This window comes from Muscardinus avellanarius, assembly GCF_963383645.1.
Source record: "Muscardinus avellanarius genome assembly, chromosome: 12".
NCBI classification, from domain to species: Eukaryota; Metazoa; Chordata; class Mammalia; order Rodentia; family Gliridae; genus Muscardinus; species Muscardinus avellanarius.
In genome coordinates this window covers 29,294,270-29,322,024 of record NC_137798.1, presented here as the reverse complement: position 1 = coordinate 29,322,024, position 27,755 = coordinate 29,294,270, and the positions used below count along the sequence as shown (strand labels likewise).

At 47.3% G+C, this 27,755-nt stretch overlaps 2 protein-coding genes across 2 annotated transcripts; one reads left to right on the top strand and one right to left on the bottom strand.

The window, feature by feature from the left end:
* Nucleotides 1–12,869: 12,869 nt before the first annotated feature.
* On the bottom strand, nt 12,870–14,062 carry LOC308271581 (bcl-2-like protein 2; the record flags this gene model as incomplete). Its single annotated transcript, XM_080707996.1, has 2 exons — nt 12,870–13,019; nt 13,631–14,062. The coding sequence occupies 2 exons, from the start codon at nt 14,060–14,062 to the stop codon at nt 12,870–12,872; spliced, it is 582 nt and encodes a 193-aa protein (XP_080564122.1).
* An 8,962-nt stretch (nt 14,063–23,024) lies between these two features.
* Nucleotides 23,025–24,190, top strand: PPP1R3E (protein phosphatase 1 regulatory subunit 3E; the record flags this gene model as incomplete). Its single annotated transcript, XM_080707493.1, has 2 exons — nt 23,025–23,441; nt 23,768–24,190. 2 exons carry the CDS (start codon nt 23,025–23,027, stop codon nt 24,188–24,190), a joined length of 840 nt encoding a protein of 279 aa, XP_080563619.1.
* Nucleotides 24,191–27,755: the final 3,565 nt, after the last annotated feature.

The window sequence follows — 27,755 nt, the reverse complement described above, 5'->3', positions numbered from 1 at the left end:
CGCCGCTCAGACTGGGGCCCGCCGCCCAGCGATTGGAGAGCTGCGCGGGCTATGCCGAGGATTCATTAGCCAAGCAGCCTGCCCGTCACCCCGAGCTAGCGCTCCATTGGGGAATATTACTTGGCCATCAAATAAGATCCCACCTCCTAGGCGGGGCACTGCGCCAAATTCTCAAATCCCGGTAGGGGAAATAGGTCTGTCAATCAACGCACGCCCCACCTCCTCCCGTCCTTAGGTAACAATACAGCCACGCTGTGACGACACTCCTGCTTATCCCCGCCTACGGGAGGGTCAGCTAAGCATAGGACGCCCGGTGATTGGTCCCTGAGTAGGCGACTGGAAAGGACCAATCTTCCGATCGCCTCACCACCCTGACCCAACCTCAGACGCCGATTGGCTTGCAAGATTCGAAGGGCTGACACCCGTAGCGTGACGGGTGAACCTTGCCCCCGAAAGGACTGCCAGGCTTCCAGCTAGGGAAACGCCAGGTCACATGACTAGTCCGTCCCCAGGGGGCCGCCATCTTGACACTACGGCCGCCACTAGCGCTGTGGGAAGGCGGAGAGGCCGGATGTGGGGCGGAGATATCTGGAAACTGGCCTCCTGACCAGGAAAGCGCCTGTAGGTGGGATGTTGCCGGAAGTGCAGTTCTGAATGGAGCAGTACCGGAGGAAACTTCCCAATTTAATTATTGGCACCACCCACACCACGTAGCGGGGAAGAATCTTCACCGAGACCTACGAGTCTCGAGTCCCGTCCACCTCGGTCGTTGTGCACAGGCCTCTTCTGCAGCCCCTCTGCCTTGCCAAGTTTCAGTCTGCTTCTTTTGCTGAGCTTGTGACACCCCTAACGGGTCACCTCTTCAGTCCACACCGTTACCAGACTGGCTCCCCTTTCATGGCCAGTCTCAAAATTTCTTACTGTGACCTCAGGTACTCCAGGACCTGGCTACTTTGCAGATATTACTTTCCACACTTCTTTCCGTAGGTGTACCCGGGATCCAGACTTTATCACTGTGCATGCAGTCGCTCTTCAACCAAATTCTGCAAATCCTGCTTCCCCGGGGAGGCCTTCCACTAGACACCTCTACCTCCGCAATGCACTTGACAGTTTTGTCTTTCCTAACTAGGGGGCTGAATACTTTCCTCCTCGGCAACATGCCTAGGACATTGTACGTGTCCTATTAGGTGTTTAACTGAAAGGTGCATTGATTTGGGATCTGGGTGCTACTTTTCTGCAATTTCCCAGCTTCCAGCCCAGGCCACCTTTCAGAACTCAGAGGTATTTATTTCTGTAGGCAGGTTCCCACCACACCCTACACCGCTGCACCCTGAGATTTTAATGAGACAGTGGCTTTGGGGAAGGCAGGATTGCCCACACTTTTGTACAGAGCCTGCACATTTATTAAGAAGTAATTTGCAAGAGAGATTTTTTTTTTTTTTTTTTTTTTTTTTTTTTTTTTTTTTGTAGGCAGACCAGCTACAGGTCTAAGAACTGGATTCGCACAAGCCCAACCAAAAAGTTGAATAAGCATGGTTGTAGGTAGGAAGATTAGGACAAGAGGAGATCCCTTTTAGCAAACCAAAAAGTCAAAAACACTCATACCCCACTCTTCCCTCACCCCCACCTTTCCCCACCCCAATTCCTTACCTCAGGATCCGGGGAACCTGGAGCAGGATCACAGATAGTTAAAATTTTGCTGCAAGTTTCATCAGCCATCTCAGCATCAATGATCTGGGAGAACTAAAGTCGAGCACCGAAGACAGCTTCTAAATGAGTTTCCTGAAAGAAAGATCTTTTATACTGATCTTAACCTAATCAAAATTTGCGTGGCTTAGCCAGGCGTGGTAGTACACACCTGTAATCCTTTTTTTGTGTGGGTGGTACTGGGGATTGAACCCAGGGGAATTGCTACACACCTTATTAAATTGCTGAGGCTGGCCTCCAACCTGTGGTCCTCCTGTCTCAGCCTCCCAAATCCCTGTTCTTGAGAAGCTGAGACAGGAGGATTGCAGGTTCCAGGCTAGCCTCAGCAACTTAAATGAGGCCCTAGAAACTTAGACCCTATTTAAAACTAAAAAATAAGGCTTGGATATAGCTCAGAGGTAGAATAACCCCTGAGTTCAATCCCAGTACCACATTACACACACACACACACGTATTTTTATGGTACCTAATTTAAGGAAGACAAGGGAAATGTGATTTTTAAAAAATGACTTTGAATCCTATCTTTGTTAACCACTTGATTCTATAACAAAACATTTCTTATTGTTGAATTTCCACAGCAATCTTATGAAGTGTAAATACTTCCACATCTATAACCTTTTTTAGGGAAGAAGAAAAAAGTTTAAAAAGTTAAATAGCTTGACTTAATAAGTTAAATTTGTTGAAGTCATGAAACTAATTAGAAGTGTGTAGGGAACCCAAAGTCAGCTTTGAAAGTTTACTTATAAGCCGGGCGTGGTGGCGCACACTTGTAATCCCCATGCTTGGGAGGCTGAGACAGGAGGATTGTACGGGTTCGAAGCCAGCCTCAGCTACGTAGTGAGGCTCTCAGCAACTTAGTGAGACCCTGTTTCCAAATAAAAATATAAAATAGGTCTGGGAGTATAGCCTGGAGGTAGGAAAGTCCCTGGGTTCCACCCTTAGTAACACACACACACACACACACACACACACACACACACACTGAGATTCTTAACCCAAAAATTCTATTAATCGTGTGTGTGTGTGTGTGTGTGTGTGTGTGTGTGTGTGTGTGTGTGTATTACTTGGGAATGAACTGAATCCAGGAGCATTCTAACTCTAAACTACACCCCCAGCTCCACCTTTTTTTTTCTGGAACAGGGGTTTAATAGGTTGTTGGCAATCCTCCAGTCTCAGCATATCAAGTACTGGGATTACAGGTGTGTACCACTACACCCAGCTTCCAATAATCCTATTTCATATAATTTGTTCTAAAGAAATAATTTTAAAGGTGAATAAATATTTGTGGCGAAAGATTGTGTGTGTGTGTGTGTGTGTGTGTGTGTGTGTGTGTGTGTGTAGGGTACTGGGGATGGAACAAAAAAAAAAGAATGGTCAGTGGAATTGAAAAATGCAAATTACGTGGTAAAAATGGCTCTCAGTGTTGAGCGTGTTGGCACACACTTGTAATCCCAGCATTTGGGAGGCTGAGACAGGAGAATTGCACAGATTTGAAACCAGCTTCAGCTACTTAGTAAGGCCCTTTGCAACTCAGTGAGACCCTGTTTCAAAATAAAGAATAAAAAATAGGGCTGTGGGTGTCGCTTGGAGGTAGAATACCCCTGGGTTCCATCCCTGATACTGGGGGGGAAAAAAGGCTCTCAGTGACCTAGTCCTGTTTCCAAATAAAAAATAAAACCGGGCCAGGCATGGTGGTGCACACTTGTAATCCCTGCACTTGGGAGGCAGAAACAGGAGGATCGCACTGGTTCGAAGCCAGCCTCACTGGCTTAAGAGACCCTGTTTTCAAATAAAAATATAAAAAATAGGTGTCTGGGAGTGTAGCCCTGAGGTAGAGGGGTTTCCAGGAACCCCAGTACCACCAAATAAATAAATAAATAAATAAATAAATAAATAAATAAATAAATAAATCCGGGCTGGGGTATAGCTTGGAGGTAGAATGTCTCTAGGTTCAATTCCCAGTACCACAAAATAAACAAAGTGGTAAAAATGGGTAAAGATGGCATCTCCAGTTCTGTCCAGAAAGGAAAATATTGTCACTAGAGAACATAAATATTGGGCTTCTTCTCATCCCTACTTTTTTTGTTTGTGGGTCTGGGGATGGAACCCAGGAGCATTTCATCTCGAAGCTACACCCCCTACCCTATTTTTTATTCTCTATTTTGAAACAGGGTCTCACTAAGTTGCAGAGGGCCTCATTAGCTGAAGCTGTCCAAGAACCGCGATCCTCAGGTCTCAGCATCCCGAATGCAGGGATTACAAACATGCTCTGCCACGCCTAGCATTCTCGTCCCTATTTTAAATATCTTCTTTTAAAATTTTACTGCTATGATATATGATCTAAGCTGGGCATGGTGGTTTGTAATCTCAGTACTGAAGCTGAGACAGAGGATTGCAGGTTGAAGGACAGCCTCAGCAAGCAGTGAGACTCTCATCAACCTGGTGAGACCTTGTTTCCAAATAAAAATAAAATAGGGCTAGGGATATAGCTCGGAGGTAGACTGCCTCTGGGTTCAATCTCCAGTGCCACAAAATAAAATATGTGATCTAGAATTACATTAATATGGTAGCCAATAGTCACATTTGGCTATTATAACGTGTAGTCTGATGTAAAATATGCTAAAAGTGCAAAATACACACCAAATTTTGAAGAGCTTATATGAAAAAGATAACTTGGAATTACATTAAAAATTGTTTAAGAGCCGGGCGTGGTGGCGCACTTGTGTAATCCCCGTGCTTGAGAGGCTGAGACAGGAGGATCGCACAGGTTCAAAACCAGCCTCAGCTACTTAGTGAGGCTCTCAGCAATTTACTGAGACCCTGTTTCCAAATAAAGTATAAAATAGGGAGCCGGGCATGGTGGCGCCCGCTTGTAATCCCAGCATTTGGGAGGCTGAAACCAGAGGATCGCAGCTCGTACACAGCCTCAGCTACTTAATGAGGCCCTCTGCAACTCAGTGAGACCCGGTTTCAAAATAAAGAATGAAAAAAATTGGGTAGGGGCTGTAGCTTGGAGGTCGAATGCCCCTGGGTTCTATCCCCAGACCCGCAAAAAAATAAAATAAAATAAAATAATAAAATACCATACTAAGTCAGGCATGGTGGTTCATGTCTGTAATCTCAGTACTTGGGAAGAATCAGGAGGATAGCAAGTTTAAGGCCAGCCGAAGCAACTTGTTAGGTACTCTACAAGTACTTAGGGAGATCCTGTTTCAAAATAAAGATTAAAGCAAGGTGGAGTGTAGCTCATAGGTAGAATGCCCCTGGGTTCAATTCCTAGTACCCTAAAAACATAAAATATTGTACTAGATTTTTTTGTGTGCATGTGGTACTGGGGATGGAACCCAGAGGCATTCTACCTCTCAGCCACACCCCCAGCCCTATTTTATTTATTTATTTTAATTTTTTTATAATTTTCTTTTTGGTGGTACTGGGGGTGGAACCCAGGGGCTTTCTACCTCCAGGCTATACTCCCAGACCCATTTTATATTTTATTTGGAAACAGGGTCTCACTAAGTTGCTGAGAGCCTCACTAAGTAGCTGAGACTGGCTTCGAACCTGTGCGATCCTCCTGTCTCAGCCTCCCAAGCGCGGGGATTACAAGCGTGCACCACCACGCCCGGCTATTTATTTTAATTTTTTTATTTTTTGCAGTACTGAGGATGGAACCAGAGACATTCTACCTCCAGGCTACACCCCAGCCCTATTTTATAATTTATTTGGAAACAGGTCTCACTAAGTTGCTGAGAGCCTAAGTAGCCAAGGCTGGTTTCGAACCTGTGCGATCCTCTTGTCTCAGCCTCCCAAGTGCTGGGATTACAAGTGTGTGCCACCATGCCTGGGAACCCTATTATATTTTTGTTATTAGCTTTTTTTTTTTTTAAGGGATTCTTTTGTTTTGTGTTTTGTTTTGTTTGTCTTTTTTGGAACCGGGGATTGAACCCAGAGTGCCACACCTGCAAAGCAGGCGCTTTGCCACTGAGCTACATCCCGGCCCCCTTATTTTATTTTTGAAACAGGGTCTAAGTTGGGGAGGAACTTACAAGTTGCTGAGGTTGGCTGCAAACCTGCTGCCATCTTCCTGTCCCAGCTTCCCATGTACTGGAATCACAAGCATGCACCACCCACCACCCCGCACAGCTCTGTACCAGATATTTATGTTTATTATCATAAACTCTGCAACCCAGAGATGTTCACTAATGATGTCTTGACATACATTCTTCCTGAAATGTTTGATATGCAAATAGAGGTATAGATGCATATTTTATCAAAATGGGATATATATATATATCAAAATGGGATATAGTTTTTTTATTTAATAAAAACCAGAAAACATCCTTTATGTCAAACACACACACACACACACACACACACACACACACACACATATATATATATATTTTTTTTTTTTTTGCGGTCCTGGGGATTAAATCCATGACCTCAATCATGCTAGGATGATAATCTACCACTGAACTACATCCCCAGCTCCTTTAATGGTTTTACTCAAGTTACCTTAGAAATGAGGGCTGTGTGTGTGTGTGTGTTACTGAGGATGGAACTTGGGGCGTTCTACCTCCGAGCTATACCCCCAGCTCTATTTTTTATTCTGAAATAGGGTCTCACTGAGTTGCAAAGGGCCTCACTAAGTAGCTGAGGCTGTCCACAAACCGCAATCCTCCTGTCTCAGCTTCCCAGGTACTGGGATTACAAGTGTGTGCCACCACGTCTGGCTAGAAATGAGGGCTTTCTTAACCACTCAATTTAAGATTGTAATCTGTCTACCTACATATTTCCATCCTCCAATTATTTTCCTTTATAATATTTATCATCTAGCATACTATGAAATTTATTTTGTTTTTGTTTGATTCACTCCCTAAATGTAAGTACCATGTAGGTGAAGATCTGTGCCTGTTTATTTTACCTCAGTTCCAGGAACTGTCTTTTGCACACAGAAAGGATGCTTGAACATTTGTTCCATTAGTGAGAGATGAAGGGGGGGAAAACTACATAGCATTCCATTATATTATTTTTGTGACTGAGATTTTATTTTTTATTGTTTACTTATTTATTTTGGTACTGGGAATGGAACCCAGAGGCAGTTTACCTCTGAGCTACACCCCCAGCCCAATTTTTTATTCTTTATTTGGTTTCTTCTTCCTTTTTTTTCAGGTCTGAGGATGAAACCCTGGGGCATTCGAACTCTGAGCTACACCCCATGCCCTATTTTTTATTTTTTATTTTGAAACAGGGTCTCATTATGTTGTGGAGGGCCTCACTAAGTAGCTGAGGCTGTCCATGAACCGCGATCCTCCAGTCTCAGCCTACCGAATACTGGGATTACAAATGTGTCCCACCACGCCCCAATATTCTTTCTTTCTTTCTTTCTTTCTTTCTTTCTTTCTTTCTTTCTTTCTTTCTTTCTTTCTTGCGGGTCTGGGGATGGAACTCAGGATAACGTGCGTGTGTCACCACACCCGGCTCCACTATTCTTTATTTTTTATTTTTAAATTTAATTTATTTATTTTTTTGGTGGTACTGGGGTTCCTGGAAGCCCTTCTACCTCCGGGCTACACTCCCAGACCTATTTTATATTTTTATTTGGAAACAGGGTCTCTTTAGCCAGCATGGCTGGCTTCGAACCTGCAAGATCCTCCTGTCTCTGCCTCCCAAGCGCGGGGATTACCCGTGCGCCACCACGCCCGGCCACTATTCTTTATTTTAAAACAGTGTCTCACTGAGTTGCAAAGGGCCTCACTAAGTAGCTGAGGCTGTTAGGGAACCCAGATCCTCCTGTCTCAACCTCCCTAATGCTGGGATTACAAGTGTGGGCCATCACGCCTGGGTGTGGTTGAATTTTTAAATAGTTAACATATTTATATATCTCTCCCATATCACATTTAAGGCAGTTTCTTAGGTTTTCAAAAGATCTTTTACTAAGTAAAATAGAATATCTATAATCTATCCATTTGCTAGAAATATTTGCTAGTAAGTGCTGCCCAACTTTATCAAAAGTGCATGTGGAAAAATTGCATTTGTGGAGAAGTGTATGAAGAAAACAAGCATATGTCCCTGTATTAGCTCTTTATTAAACTAGGTCATCATAAAGTAACATATTTGGTTGCTGAGGCTGGCCTTCAACCTGTGATCCTCTTTTATTTAGTGTGTGTGTGGGGGGGTACTGGGGGTGGAACCCAGGGGCTTTTCTACCTCCAGGTTATACTCCCAGCCCTATTTTATATTTTATTTGGAAACAGGGTCTCACTAAGTTGCTAAGAGCCTCACTAAGTAGCTGAGGCTGGCTGGCTTTGAACCTGTGCGATCCTCCTGTCTCAGCCTCCCAAGCACGGGGATTACAATCATGCGCCACCACGCCCGGCTGCCTTTGATCCTCTTAAAGCAACATATTTGGGATAAATTGTGATAAGCTTGATAGAACAAGGGTACGCCCTTTTAAATCCTTAATTGGTGTTTCCAGGGACAACAGTGGTATAGAACTCAACCAACCTGTTATAGAGAATGATGTCCTTTACATCACTAGGTATCTTTTTAGAAAAGCCACTAAACTTTTGCCCTTCTTAAAGAACTGACAGGCTTTCATAAATCCCCAAAGGAATGTGTATGTATATATATATATATATATATATATATATATATATATATTTTTTTTTTTTTTTTTTTTCCTTGCGGGTTTGGGGATGGAACCCAGAGGCATCTGACCTCCAAGCTACACCCTCTGCCCTATTTTTTATTCTTTATTTTGAAACAGGGTCTCACTAAGTTGCAGAGGGCCTTTACCTGAGGCTGTCCGCAAACTGCAATCCTCCAGTTTTAGCTTCCTGAATGCTGGGATTACAAGCGTGCACCACCATGCCCAGTGGAATGTAAATCTTATTGTGTTTTCAATTTTTTTTTTTGACTGCCGAGAAGCTCAAAGCAGAATATATAGCCTAGCTTTACTATTTGGAAATTACTTACAGAATTTCTTTTGTGCATTAATTTTCCTTTTGCTTTATCTTACTGTAATATTTCAATTCCTCCTTTACCCTTACTTTATTTATTATTATTATTATTATTATTATTATTATTATTATTATTAGGGGTACTGGGGTTCCTGGAAGCCCTTCTACCTCCGGGCTACACTCCCAGACCTATTTTTTTTTTACATATTTTTATTTGGAAACAGGGTCTCTTAAGCCAGGGCGGCTGACTTCAAACCTGTGTGATCCTCCTGTCTCCGCCTCCCAATTGCGGGGATTACAAGTGTGCGCCACCACGCCCGGCTACCCTTACTTTAAAACTCTATATTTTCTCTTTTGTTTTTTCTTTTGTGCATTATAGTAAGATGTTGCATATGTTTTTTGAAACTAATTAAATATCAGTCATTCAGTCAGTCACATAGCAGTGAGGATAAGTGCACTAGCATACCTAGTGATATTAGCTCTTAAGAGCATCTAATTCCCTTTTTCCTGGTATGTGTTCATCAAGTCACTCTCTGATTTGACTACAGCTTCCCTTGTAGATTTTTTCTGTAGGAAGAAAATGGAAAGGCAACACTGGATTCCTCTAAGCAATCACATTTCTCACAATTTAACACATAAAACCAAATACCAATTTATTCCACTGAGTTATAGAAAGATTAGAAATTTCCACTTAAAATTTAATATTAGGAACACTGTTCTGTGAGGACAGTCATGATTGTGATGTGGCCCTAGCGGTGCGGGGGGTCGACAGAATAATCCTGGAGCTAACAGCCAAGTCAGCAGTGTGCATTAACATGGCTGAACCCAAACATCTCCAATCAGGAAAGGAAGAGGGATCTATTCTACATTTGAAGTAGGCATCAAGGAAAAATGCTAATCATCACATACTTCTCATTAGAAGCAACACCACAACTGGGGAGCTGTTTCCACATGAAGATTTTTGGTAGTTTTGTTGTTGTTGTTGTTTGTTTTAATAGTCCAGAAGTACCATATAAATACCCTCTAAGGCTTGAGTTGGGACAGACATAAGTCTTGGCTTTGGGTGTTCGGCCAGGGTGCCGTAGGGTGAGGAGAATTGTGGAACAACAGGTATATATTTTTTTTCTTTTGATCTCAACACTTTCCCAAATCCCTGTAACTAATTCCTGCCTTTGGCAAAGTCCTGAGGAGAGCACTGGATCCAGGAATGCTCAGGCTAGAGAGTATAAAGTCACAAAACCCTGTTCAGTTCTTCTCATTAAACTCTGGGCTTTATTTATTTTTTTAATACCACCATTACATTTACACAAAAATAAAAGTCAAATGAACTTGGTATTTATAAATTATTAAATAAAAATACAGGAATATATATTTATATTTATAGAGCTTTTTCTTCTCTTCTAAACTAACCAAATCTGTTCTGCCGTTTTATGATTTAAAAAAGTAAAATAGTGTATGTATGCTCTAGAATAAGTGGGGAGTAGGATTAATAATTGCAAGACCCGGTTGCCCTACTTCCGCTCCTTCTTGGCCTAAGCAAAGTCCCTAATTGTCCCTTTGGGCTCTGGAGAACAAGAAACACCCTCTCCACCTATTTAATCTTTGAAAAATGGCAATTGCATTTATTTCCCCTATTTTTAAAAAAGCAATGGATTTAAAAATTGGGAGCCATACTCAGCCTTCTTGGCCAAGAGCTAAATCCCGAGGAACTGTATGGCTCTGAGAGAGTTCCTAGTTTCCCTGACAAAAGAGTCTCTGGGGTTCCCATGGCCCTCAAACTACACGGGCAGGACAGGTCAAAACTGCCCACTGCGATCCCACCCAAGCTATTCCTCTGGGAATCCAGACCAAGCCCTTTCCCCTTTCAGGAAATAGCCTCTTCTTCCACCCAGGCGTGCAGGCCTCAAGAGCAGGGCATTTTGGTAACCTGACCATGGTCCCCGCAACCTGTTTGGCCCCCAGGAATGCTAACATCGATAGGTGTTCTGTGGTAGAGTGAAAAGTGTGCCCCAAACCTGGGCAGCACAGGCTCCAATTTAGAGCCGATGGGCCAGTCAGTGGTTTTCTAACTTTTTTTTCAGCAGCAAACCCCTTAATGCAAATAAAATCTTACCCTGAACCCCGATACGTAAGACAGCTACAAGGGGAGCTGCTCTATTTGAGGGCAAATTGCCCAGCCTGCTCAGCCCCCCACCCCCTTTGTCCCCCCGAGGACTCCTGAGGCAACCCCTAGGATTCTTTGGGGCTCTGCCAAGCAGTTTGAAAACCACTGGCCTAGTTTGTCCTGAGCAAGTCAGAGACCCCCCACCCCAGCTGCTTGCCACAGACCAGCTCTGAATTTCTGGTATCAGCATACTCACAACAGACCAAGTGGCTCGTGCAGTCCACCACCTCCCCCATAAATACCATTAAAAAGTGCAGCCCTCTCTCAAAAGCAAAAGTCTGGACTAAACACCTGAGGCCAATCTGGTCCCACATTCTAGCGAGCACAACTATGTTGCCATATTCTGGGACCAAGTAAAAATCTCCAAGAAGAGTCAACCATGGTCTAGCTAAGCTAATCAATCAGTGCTCAGGATCACAGGCAGGGTTCTAGAGCACTGTGAATGAAGTCAGCATTGGAGAGCAGCACATTTTAGCACCTCGGAAAGTGCAGCAGTGAGGTCTGGCTCAGGGCATGCATCTGGAGTGAATTGTTTCTTCCTCAAAAGAAAAAGCTATAGTATGAATCTGTTCTGGAGGACTGTGAGTTCTAAAGTCAGCATCCTCAGACTTTGAGGTACAGACAAATAACACCCATGCAAACAGAGTGGCTTCAATGAAACATAAATGCTTCTAGGTCATGGTAGGTACTCTAGAACCCATATGCCTGGCCCCTGATAAAGCAGCACCAGAGCCCACTGCACAGATTAGGCCAGTCGTGGAGTACCTGTCACCCTCACACCCATGGGGCTCGGAGCGGGAATGGTCCTCTCAAGGCACCCACAGTCTCACTGTAACATAGTGTGGGCCCCAGACTGTATTCTTTTTTCTTTTTTCTCTTTTTTTTTCTTTTTTGCGGTACTGGGGATGGAATCCAGGGGAATACTACCTCCAAACTACACCCCCAGCCCTATTTTTTATTCTTCATTGAGTTGCAAAGGGCCTCCCTAAGTAGTAGCTGAGGCTGTCTGCGAACCGCAATCCTCCTGTCTCAGCCTCCCAAATGCTGGGATTACAAGTGTGCGCCACCACACCTAGCACCCAGACTGTATTCTAGATCAGCATTTCTGTCTACAGCCTCAAAAGGAATTAGAGCCCAATTTAGAGTTTAAGTTTGGGTTCGGAGGTCCCGGAGTTAGGGAACTCTTTAGGCACCCCTGTGCCCCAGTGGGAGGGGAGGGTGGCAGGCAGGTCCGGCTACCATAGCCTTTCCCACCCAGGCTCCAGCCCTGCCCTCTGTCAGAGCCCAAGAAGCAGCAGCAGGTGCGTGATGCACAGGGAAGGGGGTGGTGGAGGAACAAGGCCACGGCAGAACTGCCCTTCTCTCCAAAGCCCTGCCAAGACTCTGCAGAGAAGCTCCAGAGCCCTGGTCTGGATACAGTGTTTCTCCCTCAGCCTTGAGGCTTAGGATAAGGGGTGGAGGGAGGAGAGTCTGGGAAGAGCGGCAGAGGATTGTCCCTTGTTCTTGCCACTGCAATAGGGAATGTTTTGTCTTTGAAGAGTCCCGCCACCACCAGATTAAACAAACAGCCCGTCATGCACAGGAGCACGCGTGCACATGCACACGCGTGTCTAAGCAGCCCACAGCCACAGCCACCTCTCCCAATCATCTGAGAACCCCAAGCTTCCATTCCAACAGGCCGTGCCTTCTAGGTTCCCCAAATCCACTCATCCAGTGGAAATGAAACTCCTTATGCAAGCCCACCTTCCTCAGGGCTGCAAACCAAGCTCCCGGTGGTTTCATGTGTCCAAACCTAAAGACATGATCCCTCCCTCCCACCTCCTAAGACCCTAGAATGACTCAGTCCTGGCCCCTGACCTTCCTACAGCATTCCTCCATGACTCCAGTTACTCTTCCAACCAGCTGCCCGCATACGCACACCCTGCACACTACTGTACCCCTGCCCTTCCCTGCTCTGTGCCCCTCCATTCACCTCACTTGTTCTGTTCCTGCTCTCCTGGCCCCCAGCCACACCTGGCCCCACCTGGCCCTGGACTTTCTCACTTGCTGGCAAAAAAGGCCCCTACAGTTACCAGGGCCCCCAGTGCCACGGCCCCCGTCAGCACTGTCCTCACTGACGCCCAGTTCCCCTCCCGCAGACGCCGCGCCTCCTCCAGGGCCCCGTCCCCGTACAGAGCTGTGAACTCCGCCTGTGGGAGAGAAGGGAAGTAGGAGAGAAAGGAGAAAGGGATATCAGGAGAGGAAAGAGTAGAGAGAAGAGGAGAGGAAGAGTTCCAGTTCCATCTACTGCCATCACTACCCCATACCCAGCTTCTCTCTGGCCAGGGCACTGCTAACCACCAGCCCTTCCATCCCCCACCTGCAGCCCCTACCCAATGTCTGGCCCATCTGCATTCTCTGACTAAAGTGAACCCCATCCTTTCCTTGGCAAAAAAAAAAATCTGCTCAGAACTGACATTTGCCAAGGCTTGCCTGACCACCACCTGTTTCTGATCCTCCCACCTCCCGGCCACAGTCAGGTGGAAGGCCTTTCCCCTGCAGGCACTCCTTGGTGCTGTGACTTCAGTCTTCTGCTTGGGGCTATGAGCCCGTACAGTGAGAACCGCACGGCAGCCCTGGAGTACAGAGTCCAGTGCGATGCTCACAGGGAGGGCATCTCAGTCTGGCTCCACCTGAACCAGGGGCTCAGGCCATGCCTCCTTCCCAACACAGCTACCCAGCCTCCACTCAGAGCCCCATCTTCCCCTAGAGCCCAGCCTTGCAGAGGGATGTACAGAGCAGCATTTGAGAAGCCGCTTACCCAGCCCCCGCTGCTGTGGATCCAGTCGGCCAGGCGCGTCTCCAGGTAGGCCACCATCCACTCCTGCACTTGTCCCACCAGTGGCTCCATCTCCTTGTTGACACTCTCGGCACACAGGGCAGCCCCAAAGACAAAGAAGGCCACGAGACGGCCCCAGTTGGGGCCCCCTTGGAAAAGTTCATCAGAGACCTGGGTGAAGCGCTGCTGGGCTGAGCCTGGGGTCACATGCAGCTGAGCTGCCAGATCAGAGAAGGTGCACCGGAAGCGGGTCTCGAACTCATCTCCAGCTGCCCGCATGGCTTGGTGCAGCGGGTCAGCTGCTGGGCCCTCCCCGGGGCCAGCTCCACAGACATAACCCTTCTGCCTCAGCTTATAGCCTACAAAGTCTGCCACCAGAGCCCGTGTGTCTGGGGCCGAGGCTGGGGTCGCCATCCGGGCAGCTGTAGGGAGCAAGATGAGAGACTGGCGTGGACGTGTGGAACACAAGAGCCCACACCCTGGAGGGAGGCTTCTGGTTTGGCCAACCCCATGAGATGAGATGGGGGATCTGCCCAGAGACCTCTGGGCGCCAAGGAGCAGGAATAAGGGATTTAAGTCATGGTGTGGGTCGAGGATATGAGGCCACTGTGTTTGTAATCTGGCATATTACAAACAGGAAATTGTATTTTTATGATAATTTCAATTATTTCCATAATAAAAGATCACCAACTCTGTGACACTCCTTCAGCTCCCCCCACCCCATCCCAGCCACAGCACACACCTTTTTGGCTACAGGAAGGGGCTTAGGACCTCCCCAGAAGCAAGATGTGAGGATGTGGGCAGAGATACAACATGGGGAGGAGACAGGGGCTAAAGAGAAAGATGGGAGAAGGCAAGGACTGCTCGGGACAGAAAAGGAAGGGGACACTCACCCAGCCTGGATGGCAGCTCTTAGGACCCAGCGCTGGTGGCAAGGAGCCCCCAGCTGGGGCCTTTCATCCTCCCGGCCAGCCTGGAGCCCTGGAAAAGGGAGAAAGAATCAGAAATAGGCGGGGAAGGCCAGGGATCAGGGTCTGGCCTGAGAAGGGCTGGGTGGCAGCTCCTGGGACCGGCCCCTGCTCCCAGCGTTCTACCAGCTGTGTGGCCGATTCCATATTTAATGACTGTCCTCCCGGGAACCCCGGAGCCAAGGGCTTCCCGCCGATACCCTCTCTACTCTCAGCTCCCCCAGTGCAGCGAAGGCCCAGCTCCTCCCTAGCCCAGCTCCAGCCCGTCTGCAACCCCGCCCGCCGGCCAGGTTAGGGATCTCACGGGTCAGGCTGCCGCTGGGATCCCGGCCGTTTCCTGGAGCAGGAGCTGGGAGGGAGGGAGGAAGGGAGGAAGGAAGGAGGGAGGAGAAGGGGGGTAGAGGGAGGGCCCGGCGCCGGGTGATGATGGGGCCCAGAGATGCGTCCAGAGAGAGGGGCGGGGCTGGGACGCAGGCCTGGGCAGGACACAACTCTGGAAGAGAGGGCGGTGGAAGGCGGAGAAGGGCTGGCCGGAGAGAGCCAGCGGGCTGGGCCGAGCCGCCGAGCCTCTGGGCTGCCCGGGGAAGCGCGCGCGGCCTCGGGAAATCTTGGAGTAAATTTAGCATTTCTAGGTCCCTGATGTTCGTGCACTTGTTGAACTTTCCTGGCCCTGGATTGTGTGCCTAGAAAATGGGAGCTGTTGCTATTACACTGGAACTGCCAGCCAGTGCCTTGCCCTGGGGGACGAGCCCGCACCCCGGGACACAAACCTTTCCAACCCTCTTTTCACCAGGGCCTTTAACACCGTCATCTCTTCTTGGGCTGGTGCTTTAGCAAAGGAATCAGGAAGCTAGGAATTGGATCCCGAGCAGTTTCTGCAGGGATCCCTGAATTTCCAGGCTGCCCTTGAACCTAGGAACCTGTGATTCTCCTGCCTCAGCCTCCCAGGTACATCTTCTCTTCATCTGCTTTTGTAGCCAAATTGATTTCATTTTTTTTACCCAAACATATGAACTTATTCTTATAAAGGCATAAAATAATAAATACAAGTTGTCAGACACACACACACACACTCCTTCCGGTAGGTTGCCAATGTTAGGGTTAATGTTCATCCATCCAGATTACATAGATGTCTATTGTTGATACATGGCGATATATTTATATAGGGCATGAAGTAGTTTGGCCCTAACTAACCTATAGAAGGGCTCTCTTGGGGCTCTCTTGGGCCTTCTGACCAGGAGCCCTCTGGGCTTGGGCGCTGGCAATTCCTTTGGTTCTGTTTGGAGAGGGACCCAGACAAAAGCCACAAAGCAGAACTCAATTCTCCTTCGGGTCTTTCTGGTTAGCTCCCTTTACCTCTACCTCTAATCCAAGCCCTTGTGCTCCCTTCTGTCCTTATGGTCACTAGAGAAGCAAAGTCTTTTCTGTAACAAAAATACTAACAACTAATGACGTTGTGAGGGCATAGTAGATGCCATACGTCTAATACACTGTGAGGGCATAGTAGGTGCCAAGTGCTTTCTTTAGTGATAATATTTAATTCTAGCTGAGAGTGGTAGTGGACACCCATCCCAGCTACCTGGGAGGCTGAGGTAAGAGAATCACAGGTTTCTAGGTTCAAGGATAGCCTGGAAAATTTAGGGGGACCCTGTCTCAAAATAAAGTGGAAAGCCGGGGGTGTGGTGGCGCACGCCTGTAATCCCCGTGCTTGGGAGGCTGAGACAGGAGGATCGCACAGGTTCGAAGCCAGCCTCAGCTACTCAGTGAGGCTCTCGGCAACTTAGTGAGACTCTGTTTCCAAATAAAGTATAAAATAGGTCTGGGAGTATAGATCGGAGGTAGAAAGCCTCTGGGTTCCATCCCCAGTACTGCAAAATAAAATAAAATAAAATAAAAAAATAAAGTGGAAAATAATGGTAATGTTGCCTGGTGGCAGAACATTTATGCAATGCCTTGAATTCAATCTCCAGCACTGAAAAAAAAAAAATCCTCACATTAATCCTTATGCTGTTTTATCCTCATTCTATGGATGGGGAATTGAGGCTTGGAGAGGTTGAATAATTTGCCCAAAGCAAATACTAATAAGTGAAGAAGCTGAAACTTAACCTAAATCTGTCTGACCTGAAAGTTTTATGTTATTTATTTTGTGGTACTGGGGATGGAACCCAGGGGCTTTTCTACCTCTGGGCTATACTCCCAGACCTATTTTATTCTTTATTTGGAAGCAGGGTCTAAGTTGCTGAGAGCTTCACTTAGTAGCTGAGGCTGGCTTCGAACCTGTGCAAACCTCCTGTCTCAACCTCCCAAGCGCAGGGATTACAAGTGTGTGCCACCACGCCCGGCTGTGTTGCCTCAGGACCATCTCTTCCTTACCTGTAGTCAAGGGCGTCCAAACAATTTACTATCACACTCAGTTCTCTATCTGAACACACAGCTGATTTTGTTTCTTTATATTTTACCCTTTCAATCATCCTTGTTTCTTCTATGCTCTTGGACTGATCATTCCAGCTGCTACCAGTTAAGGTTACTCCACTATGTAGAGGCTAACCTAATAAAGGCCTTTATTTGCAATCCTGGTTGCTTCTAAGATGTTTATTTGAAATACTCTTTTTTTTTTTTTTTTTTTTTTTTTTTTGCGGGACTGGGGATGGAACCCAGGAGAATTCTACCTCCAAGCTACACCTCCAGCCCTATTTTTTTATTCTTTATTTTGAAATAGGGTCTCACTGAGTTGCAAAGGGCCTCACTAAGTAGTAACTGAGGCTGTGTGCAAACCGCAATCCTCCTGTCTCAGCCTCCCAAATGCTGGGATTACAAGCATGTGCCACCACGCCCGGCTTTTTAAAATAAACGTCATATACCCGACATGGTGGTACAAGCCTATGTAATCCCAGTAATTGTGAGGCTGAGACAAGAGGATCACAGGTTCAAAACCAGCCTCAACAACTTAGTGAAGCTCTCAGCAACTTAGCAAGACTCTATTTCCAAAATAAAAAAGTAAAAATAGGGCTGGGGTGTAGCTCAGAGGTAGAATTCCCCTGGGTTCAATCCCCAGTACTACACTAAAATAAATGTCTTAGACAATCTAAATATATTTCTGTCTTTTTTGTTGTTGTTGTTGTTGTTTGTTTGTTTTGGTAAGCTTAAGAGCTGGAACTGAACCAGGGGTGGTGGCACATGCCTGTAATCCCAGTACTTGGAAGGCTGAGATAGGAAGATTGCAGATTTGAGGACAGCCAGCAAGTAGTGAGACCCTGTTTCCAAATAAGAGGTAAAATCAGGATGGATGTGTAGTTCAAAGGCAGAATGCTTCTAGGTTCAATCCCCAGTACCATAAATCAATCAATCAATCAATCAATCAGGCAGGGGGATGTAGCTTGGAAGTAGAATATCTCTGGGTTCAATCCTCAGCACCAAAACAAGAAAAAAAAAATCACAGAGCAAAGGAATGACAGCTCAATCTAAGGTCATAAAGGCTAACCCTCATCTATTTTTCTTTAATGACACACTCTTCTACCAGAGCAAGAAAAATCTTTTTAAACTGCTTGACTGTAACATTAATTGTGTGTGTGTGTGTGTGTGTGTGTGTGTGTGTGTGTGTGTGTGAATTTTTTTGTGGTACTGGGGGTGGAACCCAGGGGCATTTCTACCTTCGGGCTACACTTTCAGACCTATTTTTTTATGCTTTATTTGGAAACAGGGTCTCATTAAGTTGCTGAGAGCCTCACTAAGTACCTCAGGCTGGCTTTGAACCTGTGCGATCCTCCTGTCTCAGCCTCCCAAGTGTGGAGATTACAAGTGTGCACCACCACACCCAACTAATTGGAATATTATTATGACTATCATCTTCATCATCATCTACCTCCAATTTACACACAGGTCTATTTTATTTTTATTTTGAAACAGGGTCTTGCTAGGAAGAGGAAAGTCTCACTACTTGCTGAGACTGTCCTCGAACCTGTGACCCACCTGTCTCAGCCTCTCAAGTACTGGGATTATGGGTATGTACCACCACACCTGGCTCACAATCTTCCTCTTCACCCTCTTATCTACTGGGAGTATAGACATGTGTCTCCATGCCTGACAGTACACAATTATTTTATGTCCTAATATAGGAAGAAAATATAATCAAAGATTTTACATGCATTTGTAAAATAAGCAAATAAAATTCAATATAGCTTTAGAAATAAGCTGGCTAAATAGCATTGCTATGAGCCGGGCATGGTGGTGCGCGCTTATAATCCCAGCATTTGGGAGACTGAAATAGGAGGATCAGGGACAGACAACCTCAGCTACTTAGTGAGGCCCTGTGCAATTCAGTGAGACCTTTCAAAATAAAGAATAAAAAATAGGGCTGGGGATGTAGCTCGGAGGTAGAATGCCCCGGGGTTCCATCCCAGTACCGCAACAACAAAATAGCATTGCTGTTTATTTATTTTTATTTATTTTATTTTATTTTTTGCGGGTCTGGGGATGGAACCCAGAAGCATTCTACCTCTGAGCTACACCCCCTGCCCTATTTTTTATTCTTTATTTTAAAACCAGGTCTCACTGAGTGGCAGAGGGCCTCACTAAGTAGCTGAGGCTGTCCGCGAACCGCGATCCTTTGGTCTCAGCCTGCCGAATGCTGGGATTACAAGTGTGCACCACCACGCCCGGCATTGCTATTTATATTAGTGCGAAAATGCAAACAAAAATGAATTTTAAAACCTGTAATCCCAGTACTCAGGAGGCTGAGACAGGAGGACCACAGGTCTGAGGCCAGTGCCATCAATTTAGTGAGACACTCAGCAACTAGATGAGATAAAATATAAAACAGGGCTAGGGGTGGACCTTGACAGTAGAATGCCCCTGGGTTTAATCCTCAGCACCACAAAAAAGAAATATACAGCGGGCGTGGTGGCGCATAGTTGTAATCCCCGCGCTTGCCAGGTTTGAAGCCAGCCTCTTTGGCTTAAGAGACCCTGTTTCCAAATAAAAATATTAAAAAATGGGTCTGGGAGTGTAGCTTGAAGGTAGATGGGTTTTTTCCAGGAACCCCAGTACCACAATACACACACACACACACACACACACACACACACACACACACGATAATAAAACAGTAAGCCTGGCATGGTGGCACATGCTTGTAATCCCAGTAGCTGTGAGGCTGAAAGATTGTGAGCCAGGTGTAGTGGAACACACCTGTAATCCCAGTACTTGAGAGGCTGAGATAGGAGGGTCACAGGTTTGGGACAGCCTCAGCAAATAGTGAGACTCTCATCAACCTAGTGAGAACCTGTTTCAAACTAAACATAAAATAGGGCTGGGAATGTAGCTCAGAGGTAAATGTCCCTAAACTCAATCTCCAGTACAAAAAAAAGAAAAAATTAAAAGAGTATGTCTCACTGTTTATTTCCAACCTAACCATGTGTGATTTTTCAGTCATGCTATTTTGCTATTCTAAATTTAGAGTTCTACTCCAATATTTCCTGTTTTAATATTTTAAAGATGTTACTTTTTTTTTTTTCCAGAACTGGGGCTAGAACCCAGGGGCATAGTACCTCTGAGCTGCATCCCCAGCCCTTTATCTTATTTTTTACTTTGAAACAGGGTCTCACTGAGTTGCAAAGGGCCTAAGTAGCTGAAGCTGTCTGTGAACCGAGATCCTCCTGTCTCAGCCTCTTGAATGCTATTACAAGTGCCACTACGCCTGGCTGGCTATATAAAATTAAAACATTAAAAATGGTAACATCTAGCCCTGTGTGGTGGCACTCACGCTTGTAAGCTTGTAATCCTAGCATTTGGAGGCTGAGACAGGAAGGTTGCGGTTCGCAGCCAGCTTCAGCTACTTAGTGAGGCCCTTTGCAACTCAGTGAGACCCTGTTTCAAAACAAAGAATAAAAAATAGGGCTGGGTGTATATCTCAGAGGTAGAATGCCTCTGGGTTCTATCCCCAGTACTGCTAGGAAAAAAAAAAAAAATATATATATATATATATATATATATACAGCCAAATGGATGAGAGTGGACTCCAGGTCTGGACTGCTGAGGTGGTAGTCCCACCTCCCCAATTATTAACTTTGTGATCCCAGACAAGGATCCTATCCCCTCTCCCTCAATAAACTCATCTATAAAATAATAGTACTCACTTTTAACTCTGTTTACATTGTCTTTGGATATACAATATTTTTTTATTTTTTAGGGAGTTTGTATACTCTTCTGTTGCCTGTGCCATTGAAATCATATCCAAGAAATCACTGCCAATTTCAATGTTGTGAGGTTTAATGACCCAGATTTTCTTCTAAAAGTTTATCGTATTAAGATTTATATTTAGGTTTTTTTATCTATTTTGAGTTAATATTTGTATATGTGTTAGGTAAGGGTCCAATTTTATTCTTTTTCATGTAATTATTTTTCAACAATATTTAGTTAAAAGATTATTATTTCCTCCACCAAATGTTCGTGGAAACCTTATCAAAAATAACTTGACAATATATGGAAGAATTTAGCTCTAGGCTTGTATTTAACTCCAATGGTTTATATATCTGCCTTTAGAACAGTACTACACTGTTTCAATTATTGTAGCTTTATATGGTTTGAAATCAGAAAATATACATCTTCTAGCTTTGTTCTTTGTGATTGTTTTGGGTATCTAGAGTCCATATTCCCTATCAGGATAGATTTTTTCTGAAAAATAAATAAATAAATGTATGATAGCTTCACCTAAAAAAAAAAAAGAAAAAAATATTCTCTGGTAAGAAAGCAAAAAGAAATATTGAACTGTTATCTTTTAGTCATCAAAAGCTTGGTATCAGACAAATGAAACTGTTTTGTGAGAGTATCATCGTTAATATTGGATAAATTGCTATAAAACTAGACGTCAACCACTAAGCCAAGCATGGGAAGGAGGGATGGGGAGGGAACGGGGTGGGGATCGGGTAGGGGCTAACTGGGCGATGTGTGCATGTATGTCTACAAAAGTATTTTCTTTATACCATTATGATGTATGAATACATTGCACCAATAAAAAATTAAATTAAAAAAATAATAGTACTCCCTACTTCTGTGATGGCTACATTTCATAAGCTAATATTTGTATAACTCTTACAACGGTATCTAGCACATTTTAAATGCTGTATAAAGTCAGTAGGTAAATTAGGGAAAGAAAACTAAATGACATATCATGTCATTTACTAATATAGAAAGAAAAAAATCAAAGGAAAACAAGCCAGTCTGTGCCCTTCAGTCCAGTGTGCTCCCCGGATCTAGAACTCCATAGTTCCAGCTCCAAGAGATTTGCGCTCATTCATTCAAATAATTTGAGGTTGTGCTACAACTATGAATCACACATCCCTTGTTGCCTCAAAGAGTTTACAATTGGACTAGAAATCAGATTTTTAATCCATTTTTTCAGAGGTGAGAAAACTAAGGTCCAGAGAAGTTGTGGAGTGCTCAAGGTCACAAAGCTGAACAGCACCAAATACGACAGGAGCTAGGTTTAACCACTGCTCGGGTCTGAACTCTTTACAATGGCAGTGTTCAGGCACCCACCCTCCTGAGTGCAACATCTGGCCTTTTCTACTCCTGTCAGCCATCCCAACCTTCCCTTCTTTGCACTCACCACCATCCCCCCTCCCATGCCCCGGCCTGGGTATAAGAAAACAGTGAACCCTGAAGACAAAAATCACACACATACTGAGTTTTTTTTTTGTTTGTTTGTTTTTTTAATGTGGTATTGGAGGTAGAACCTAGGAGCTTTTCTACCTCTGGGCTATACTCCCAGACCTATTTTATACTTTATTTGGAAACAGGGTCTAAGTTGCTGAGAGCCTGAGTAGCTGAGGCTGGCTTCGAACCTGTGCCATCCTCCTGTCTCAGCCTCCCAAGCGCTGGGATTACAAGCGTGCGCCAACACGCCCGGCTCACACTGAGGGTTATTTTTTGCGGTACTGGGGATGGAACCTAGGGGCATTCCACCTCCGAGCTGCACCCCCAGCCCACTAAGTTGCGGAGGCCCTCACTAGGCAAGTGAGGCTGGCGCCAACAGATCCTCCAGTCTCAGCCTCCCGGGTCCTGCGAGCGCCGCCAGCTCGGCTCACACGAGCGTTTTGAACTTCAAGAGGTTACTCCTTCCCTCCCGCAGGAACACCCGCGCCGGGGGTTGGGGGAGAGGAGGCGGCGGCGATTTCCCCGGGATCTCAAGGACGGAGTCCCCGCCCCCTGGTGTGCGGCGGAGGACTCGGAGCCCCCGTCGGCGGCTGGGGCGGGGGCCGCACGGCGAGGCCGCGGAGCCCGGGCGGGGGCGGCGGCCGGGGGCGAGAGGGGCCGCGCAGACCGCGGCGGCGGGGCCGGAGGTGACGGCAAGGAGAGCGCGTCCGCGGCGGCCGGCGAGCTCCCCGCGGACGCCGGGCGGCGGCGATGCCATGTCCCGCGAGCGGCCCCCGCGCGCCGACATCCCCCGCAACCTGAGCTTCATAGCCGCGCTGACCGAGCGCGCCTACTACCGCAGCCAGCGGCCCAGCCTCGAGGAGGAGCCGGAGGAGGCGCCGGCCGACGGCGGGACGCGGCCCGGAGCCCGGCCCCGCGCGCACGCCCCGAGCCGCGGCCGCCGCGCCCGCTCCGCGCCCGCCGGAGGCGGTGGGGCCCGGGCGCCCCGCAGCCGCAGCCCCGACACCCGCAAGAGAGTGCGGTTCGCCGACGCGCTGGGGCTGGAGCTGGCCGCCGTGCGCCGCTTCCGCCCCGGGGAGCTGCCCCGGGTGCCCCGCCACGTGCAGGTCCAGCTGCAGCGGGACGCCCTCCGCCACTTCGCGCCGTGCCAGCCGCGCGCCCGCAACCCCCAGGTAGGCGGCCGGGGCACGCCCCCCTGCCGGCCGCGCGGCTCCCCCTCGTGCGGCCCCGCGCCCCCCCGCCGGCCGCGCGCCTCCCCGCCGGCCGCGCGGCTCCCCCTCGCGTGGCCCCGCCCCGTCCTTCCCGCGGGCCGCTCGGGTTCCCCTTGGGAGGCCCCGCCCCGCCCTTCCCGCCGGCCGCGCGGCTCCCCTTCGTGTGGCCCCGTCCGGTTTTTCCTGCGGGCCCCGCGGTCCCCCTCGTGCGGCCCCGCCCCGCCAGCCTGGGCGTCGGGTCGGCCTCTGATTGGCGCAGGCCCGCTGACCCCGCCCCTCTTCCGCAGGAGGCGCGCGCAGCCCTGGAGCCGGCCCGCGACCCCGGCTTCGCCGCCCGCCTGCAGGCGCAGCGCATCTGCCTGGAGCGCGCCGAGGCGGGCCCGCTGGGCGTGGCGGGCAGCGCGCGCGTGCTGGACCTGGCCTACGAGAAGCGCGTGAGCGTGCGCTGGAGCGCCGACGGCTGGCGGAGCCACCGCGAGGCGCCCGCCGCCTACGCCGGCCCCGCCCCGGCCCCGCCGCGCGCCGACCGCTTCGCCTTCCGCCTGCCCGCGCCGCCCGCCGGGGGCGCGCTGCTCTTCGCCCTGCGCTACCGAGTGACGGGCCACGAGTTCTGGGACAACAACGGCGGCCGCGACTACGCGCTGCGTGGGCCCGAGCCCCCGGGCGGCGGCGGGGCCCTGGAGCCCCAGGGCTGGATCCACTTTATCTAGACGACGCACCTGCGGCCCGCGGCGGAAAGAGACCCAGGCGCGGGTGGGGAGGCCGGCGTGCGGGCGGAGCGCCTCCCGGAGGCGGGAAGGAGGGCGGGAGAGAGCGAAGCCGCGCCCCTGTGTGAAATGCCGGCTGGGTGTGCGGAGAGGGAGCCCGGCTTTAGAGAAAGGGCGCTCGAGGGGCTAGAAGAGAACAAGTGTGGGGGGGAGGGTGGCCGCCTCTTCGCTGAGGGCCAAGGGAGAAAATGTGTTGTCCAGTAGACGTGGGCACTCAGGTTAAGGAACGTTTAGGGCTTGAGGCATTTTGAATCGAGGTCTGATGTGTGAAGCCCTTCCAAGCCGAGTCCTTCAGATGGCTGGCTCAGTCCCTCTTACCTGCTGCCGTTGCCACCTCAGGTCCCTCAGTCCTGTCCATCTTAGCTTTATCTCAGCCATTATTGCCTTGCTTAACCCCAGGAGCTTGGCCATTGCTCCTTGGACCCTGGCATTATGATAGGATTCTCTTGTCATCCCCCACAGTTCCTGGCTCGTCTTCGTGGACTGTCTGGGAGTGATGACAGGTAGTAGTCAGAACTCCTTCCTGCAGCCTGCAGACAGCAAGAGGGATTATAATGGAGGCAAAAGTAACTCCAGGTGGTGATACACTCGGAGGCTTCCAGAAAATTGCCAGCCTTACCTTTCTGGGTGCCTTCTAATAACCTCTAAGCACTTTATGGGCTGTGTTTGTCAAAGAATGGTGAATCATAAGAATCGCTGTTCTGATTTATTCCTTCTGCTTCAGAAGAAAAGGAAATCAGTGACTTGCTATACAACTTTTCTCTTTCCTTCTGTGGTGTTGGGGTTTGAACCCAGGGGGCAGTCTACCTCCGAACCACACCCCCCAGTCCTATTTTTTTTTTTTAACGTGGAAACAGGATATTGCTAAGTTGATAACAGCATCACTAAGTTGCTGAAGCTGACCTTGAGCCTGTGATCCTCTTGTCTCAGCCTCCCAAGTCCTGGGGTTACAGGCCTGTGCCACCATGCCCAACTAGCTATACAATTTTGAGCAAGTTACTAGACTTTGGGTCTTGGTTTCCTCCTCGGAGAATTGGATTTGTTTTAGTGATTTATTTTTATTATTTATTTATTTATTTATTTTTGTGGTGCTGGGGATTGAATCCACCAGTACTCTACCACTGAGCTACATCCCCAGCCCATTTTACTCTTTAATTTGAGACAGAGTCCCACTAAGTTGCCTTGGCTAGCCTCAAACTTATCACCCTCCTGTCTCCACCTCCCCCGTTGCTGAGATTTGAGGTGTGTGTCACCGCACCTGGCAGGATTAGATGAACTCTTGTTTGACATTCTGTGATCTGTAAGTTGCACAGTGTAGGTTAGAAGCCACATTCTCCTACCTGTTCTTCAGTTCAGAATGCAGAGAGCCCTGAGCATGCTGAGGATAGTTTTGGACACAGATGTTCTAGAGCCCAGGAAAAGCATCCCACAACCACCCTGCAGCCTCGGTAGTCCAGAGCTTCTTCCAGGCCACAGCTCATCTACTTTCCCTTGCTTTTTGATCTTACTGCCACAGACTACAGCCTGGATTCTCTGGGACAGCTTTGGAAAGGTCAATCTGGGTTGTGAGAAAATGATGCTTGGGAGTCCCATAATGAAAGGGGGAATCTCTTGATAAAAATTATGGGCACAAGAAAGGAAAAACATATCAAGAATGAGAGCAACTTAAAGCCAGGTGAGTTGGTGTATACCTGTAACCCCAGTACTTGGAGAGGCTGTGACAGGAGAATCTGGGGTTCAAAGCCAGTCTTAGCAACTCAGCCTGTTTTAAAAGAAAAAGGACTAGAGGTGTATCTCTGAGGCAAATGGTCCTATGTTCAATACCCAGTACAAAAAAAAGCAACTTGAAAATTAAGTGACACCAGAAGATGGCAGTCTGAGCCAGTGAAATAGGAAAGTTGTACTCTACCCATTCATATTCATGTTTCCCTCAGTTAACCTTACCATGGAAGTCGTTTCTTAGCTGATTGCTTTTCTTATACCCTCTACCTAACCTTTGTTTCTCCCTTTCTTTCCTTGTCTTTCCTTTCTCATCACTTTTTTCTTTGAACATGTAGGATATTTACCTTTATTTTCCCCGTCCTCTCTCTTTCCTGTTGATCTCTATTACTATTTCCCTCCATAAGGGATGGAGAACCTACCTACTTCCTTTTCTCCAAGACCATGGTTCAGGCTGCTGCTTGTCAGTCTTCTAAAGGAAGAAAAGGGAAAAGAAGCAGTTCCTGATAAAACAGATGAACATGTTGCTTCCAGGTAACCAGCTCCCCATACTCTCTGTTATTAATTCCTCAAAAGAAAAAAAATTTTTTTTTTTTTTTCTGAACTAAATGAAGGAAAGCAGCCGGGTGTGGTGGTGTACGCTTGGGAGGCTGAGACAGGAAAGGGTCATGCAAGTTCAAAGCCAGCCTCAGCTACCTAGGCTCTCGGCATCTTACCGAGACCCTGTTTCCAAATAAAATATGAAATAGGTCTGGGAGTGTAACCCGGAGGTAGAAGGCCCCCAGGTTCCATCCCCAGTACCATCAAAATAAATAAGTGAAGGGAAGCGTACATATGTGCCCCACACCTGCATCAAGAATAGAGTTTGGAGCCAGGCATGGTGGCGCACGCTTGTAATCCCAGCACTTGGGAGGCTGAGACAGGAGGATCGCGTAGGTTCAAAGCCAGCCTCAGCTACTTAGTGAGGCTCTCAGCAACTTAGACCCTGTTTCCAAATAAAGTATAAAATAGGTCTGGGAGTATAGCCCAGAATTAGAAAAGCTCCTGAGTTCCACCCCCAGTACCACAAAAAAAAAAAAAAAAGAATAGAATTTGGGGCATGTTATTACCCTCCTGTCCTTAGAGGAAAGAACTGAAAGAAAGGAACCCTGGGTCATTGCTTAAGTCACCACCATCCCCAACCCCCTTTGTACTGGGGATTGAATCCAGGGCCATTATACCTCCAAGCTACACATCCAGGCTGTTTTATTTTTTGTTTTTTAAATGGTCTTGCTAGGTTGCTGAAAGTCTTCATTACATTGCTGTGATCCTCTTCTCTCAGCTTCCTAAGTACTGGGATTGTAGGCATGTGCCACCATATTCAGCTGAAATGCCCATTTAGACATCATCTTGTGAAGAAAACAAAGAATTTGGTGCATCTTGTGAATCATCTGCAGGGCAGAGTTCAGCAAGTGAAGAGAAACTACTAGAAGCCACCAAGTAATATACTGCTTAGTCATTAATGAGGAATCCAGGGAGTCTGGGTCAAGGTTCAGTGTGCAGTAATGTCTTGCCTAATGTATATGTATTACTGTTGTGTCATATTAACAGTAGTTTTAGCTTACATTTTCTTAACATTTATCTGCTAAAATGTATTTTGCTGCATGCTCAAAATAGGCCTATGAGTTGAATATTATCATTGTTTCTGTTTTTAGAAATAAGTCCCAGAGAAAGTTCAGTTTGTTCAAGATTACACAGCTAGTATGGAGTAAGTGCATTGTGAACCCAGGAAATTTGTGGAGCCTATGTG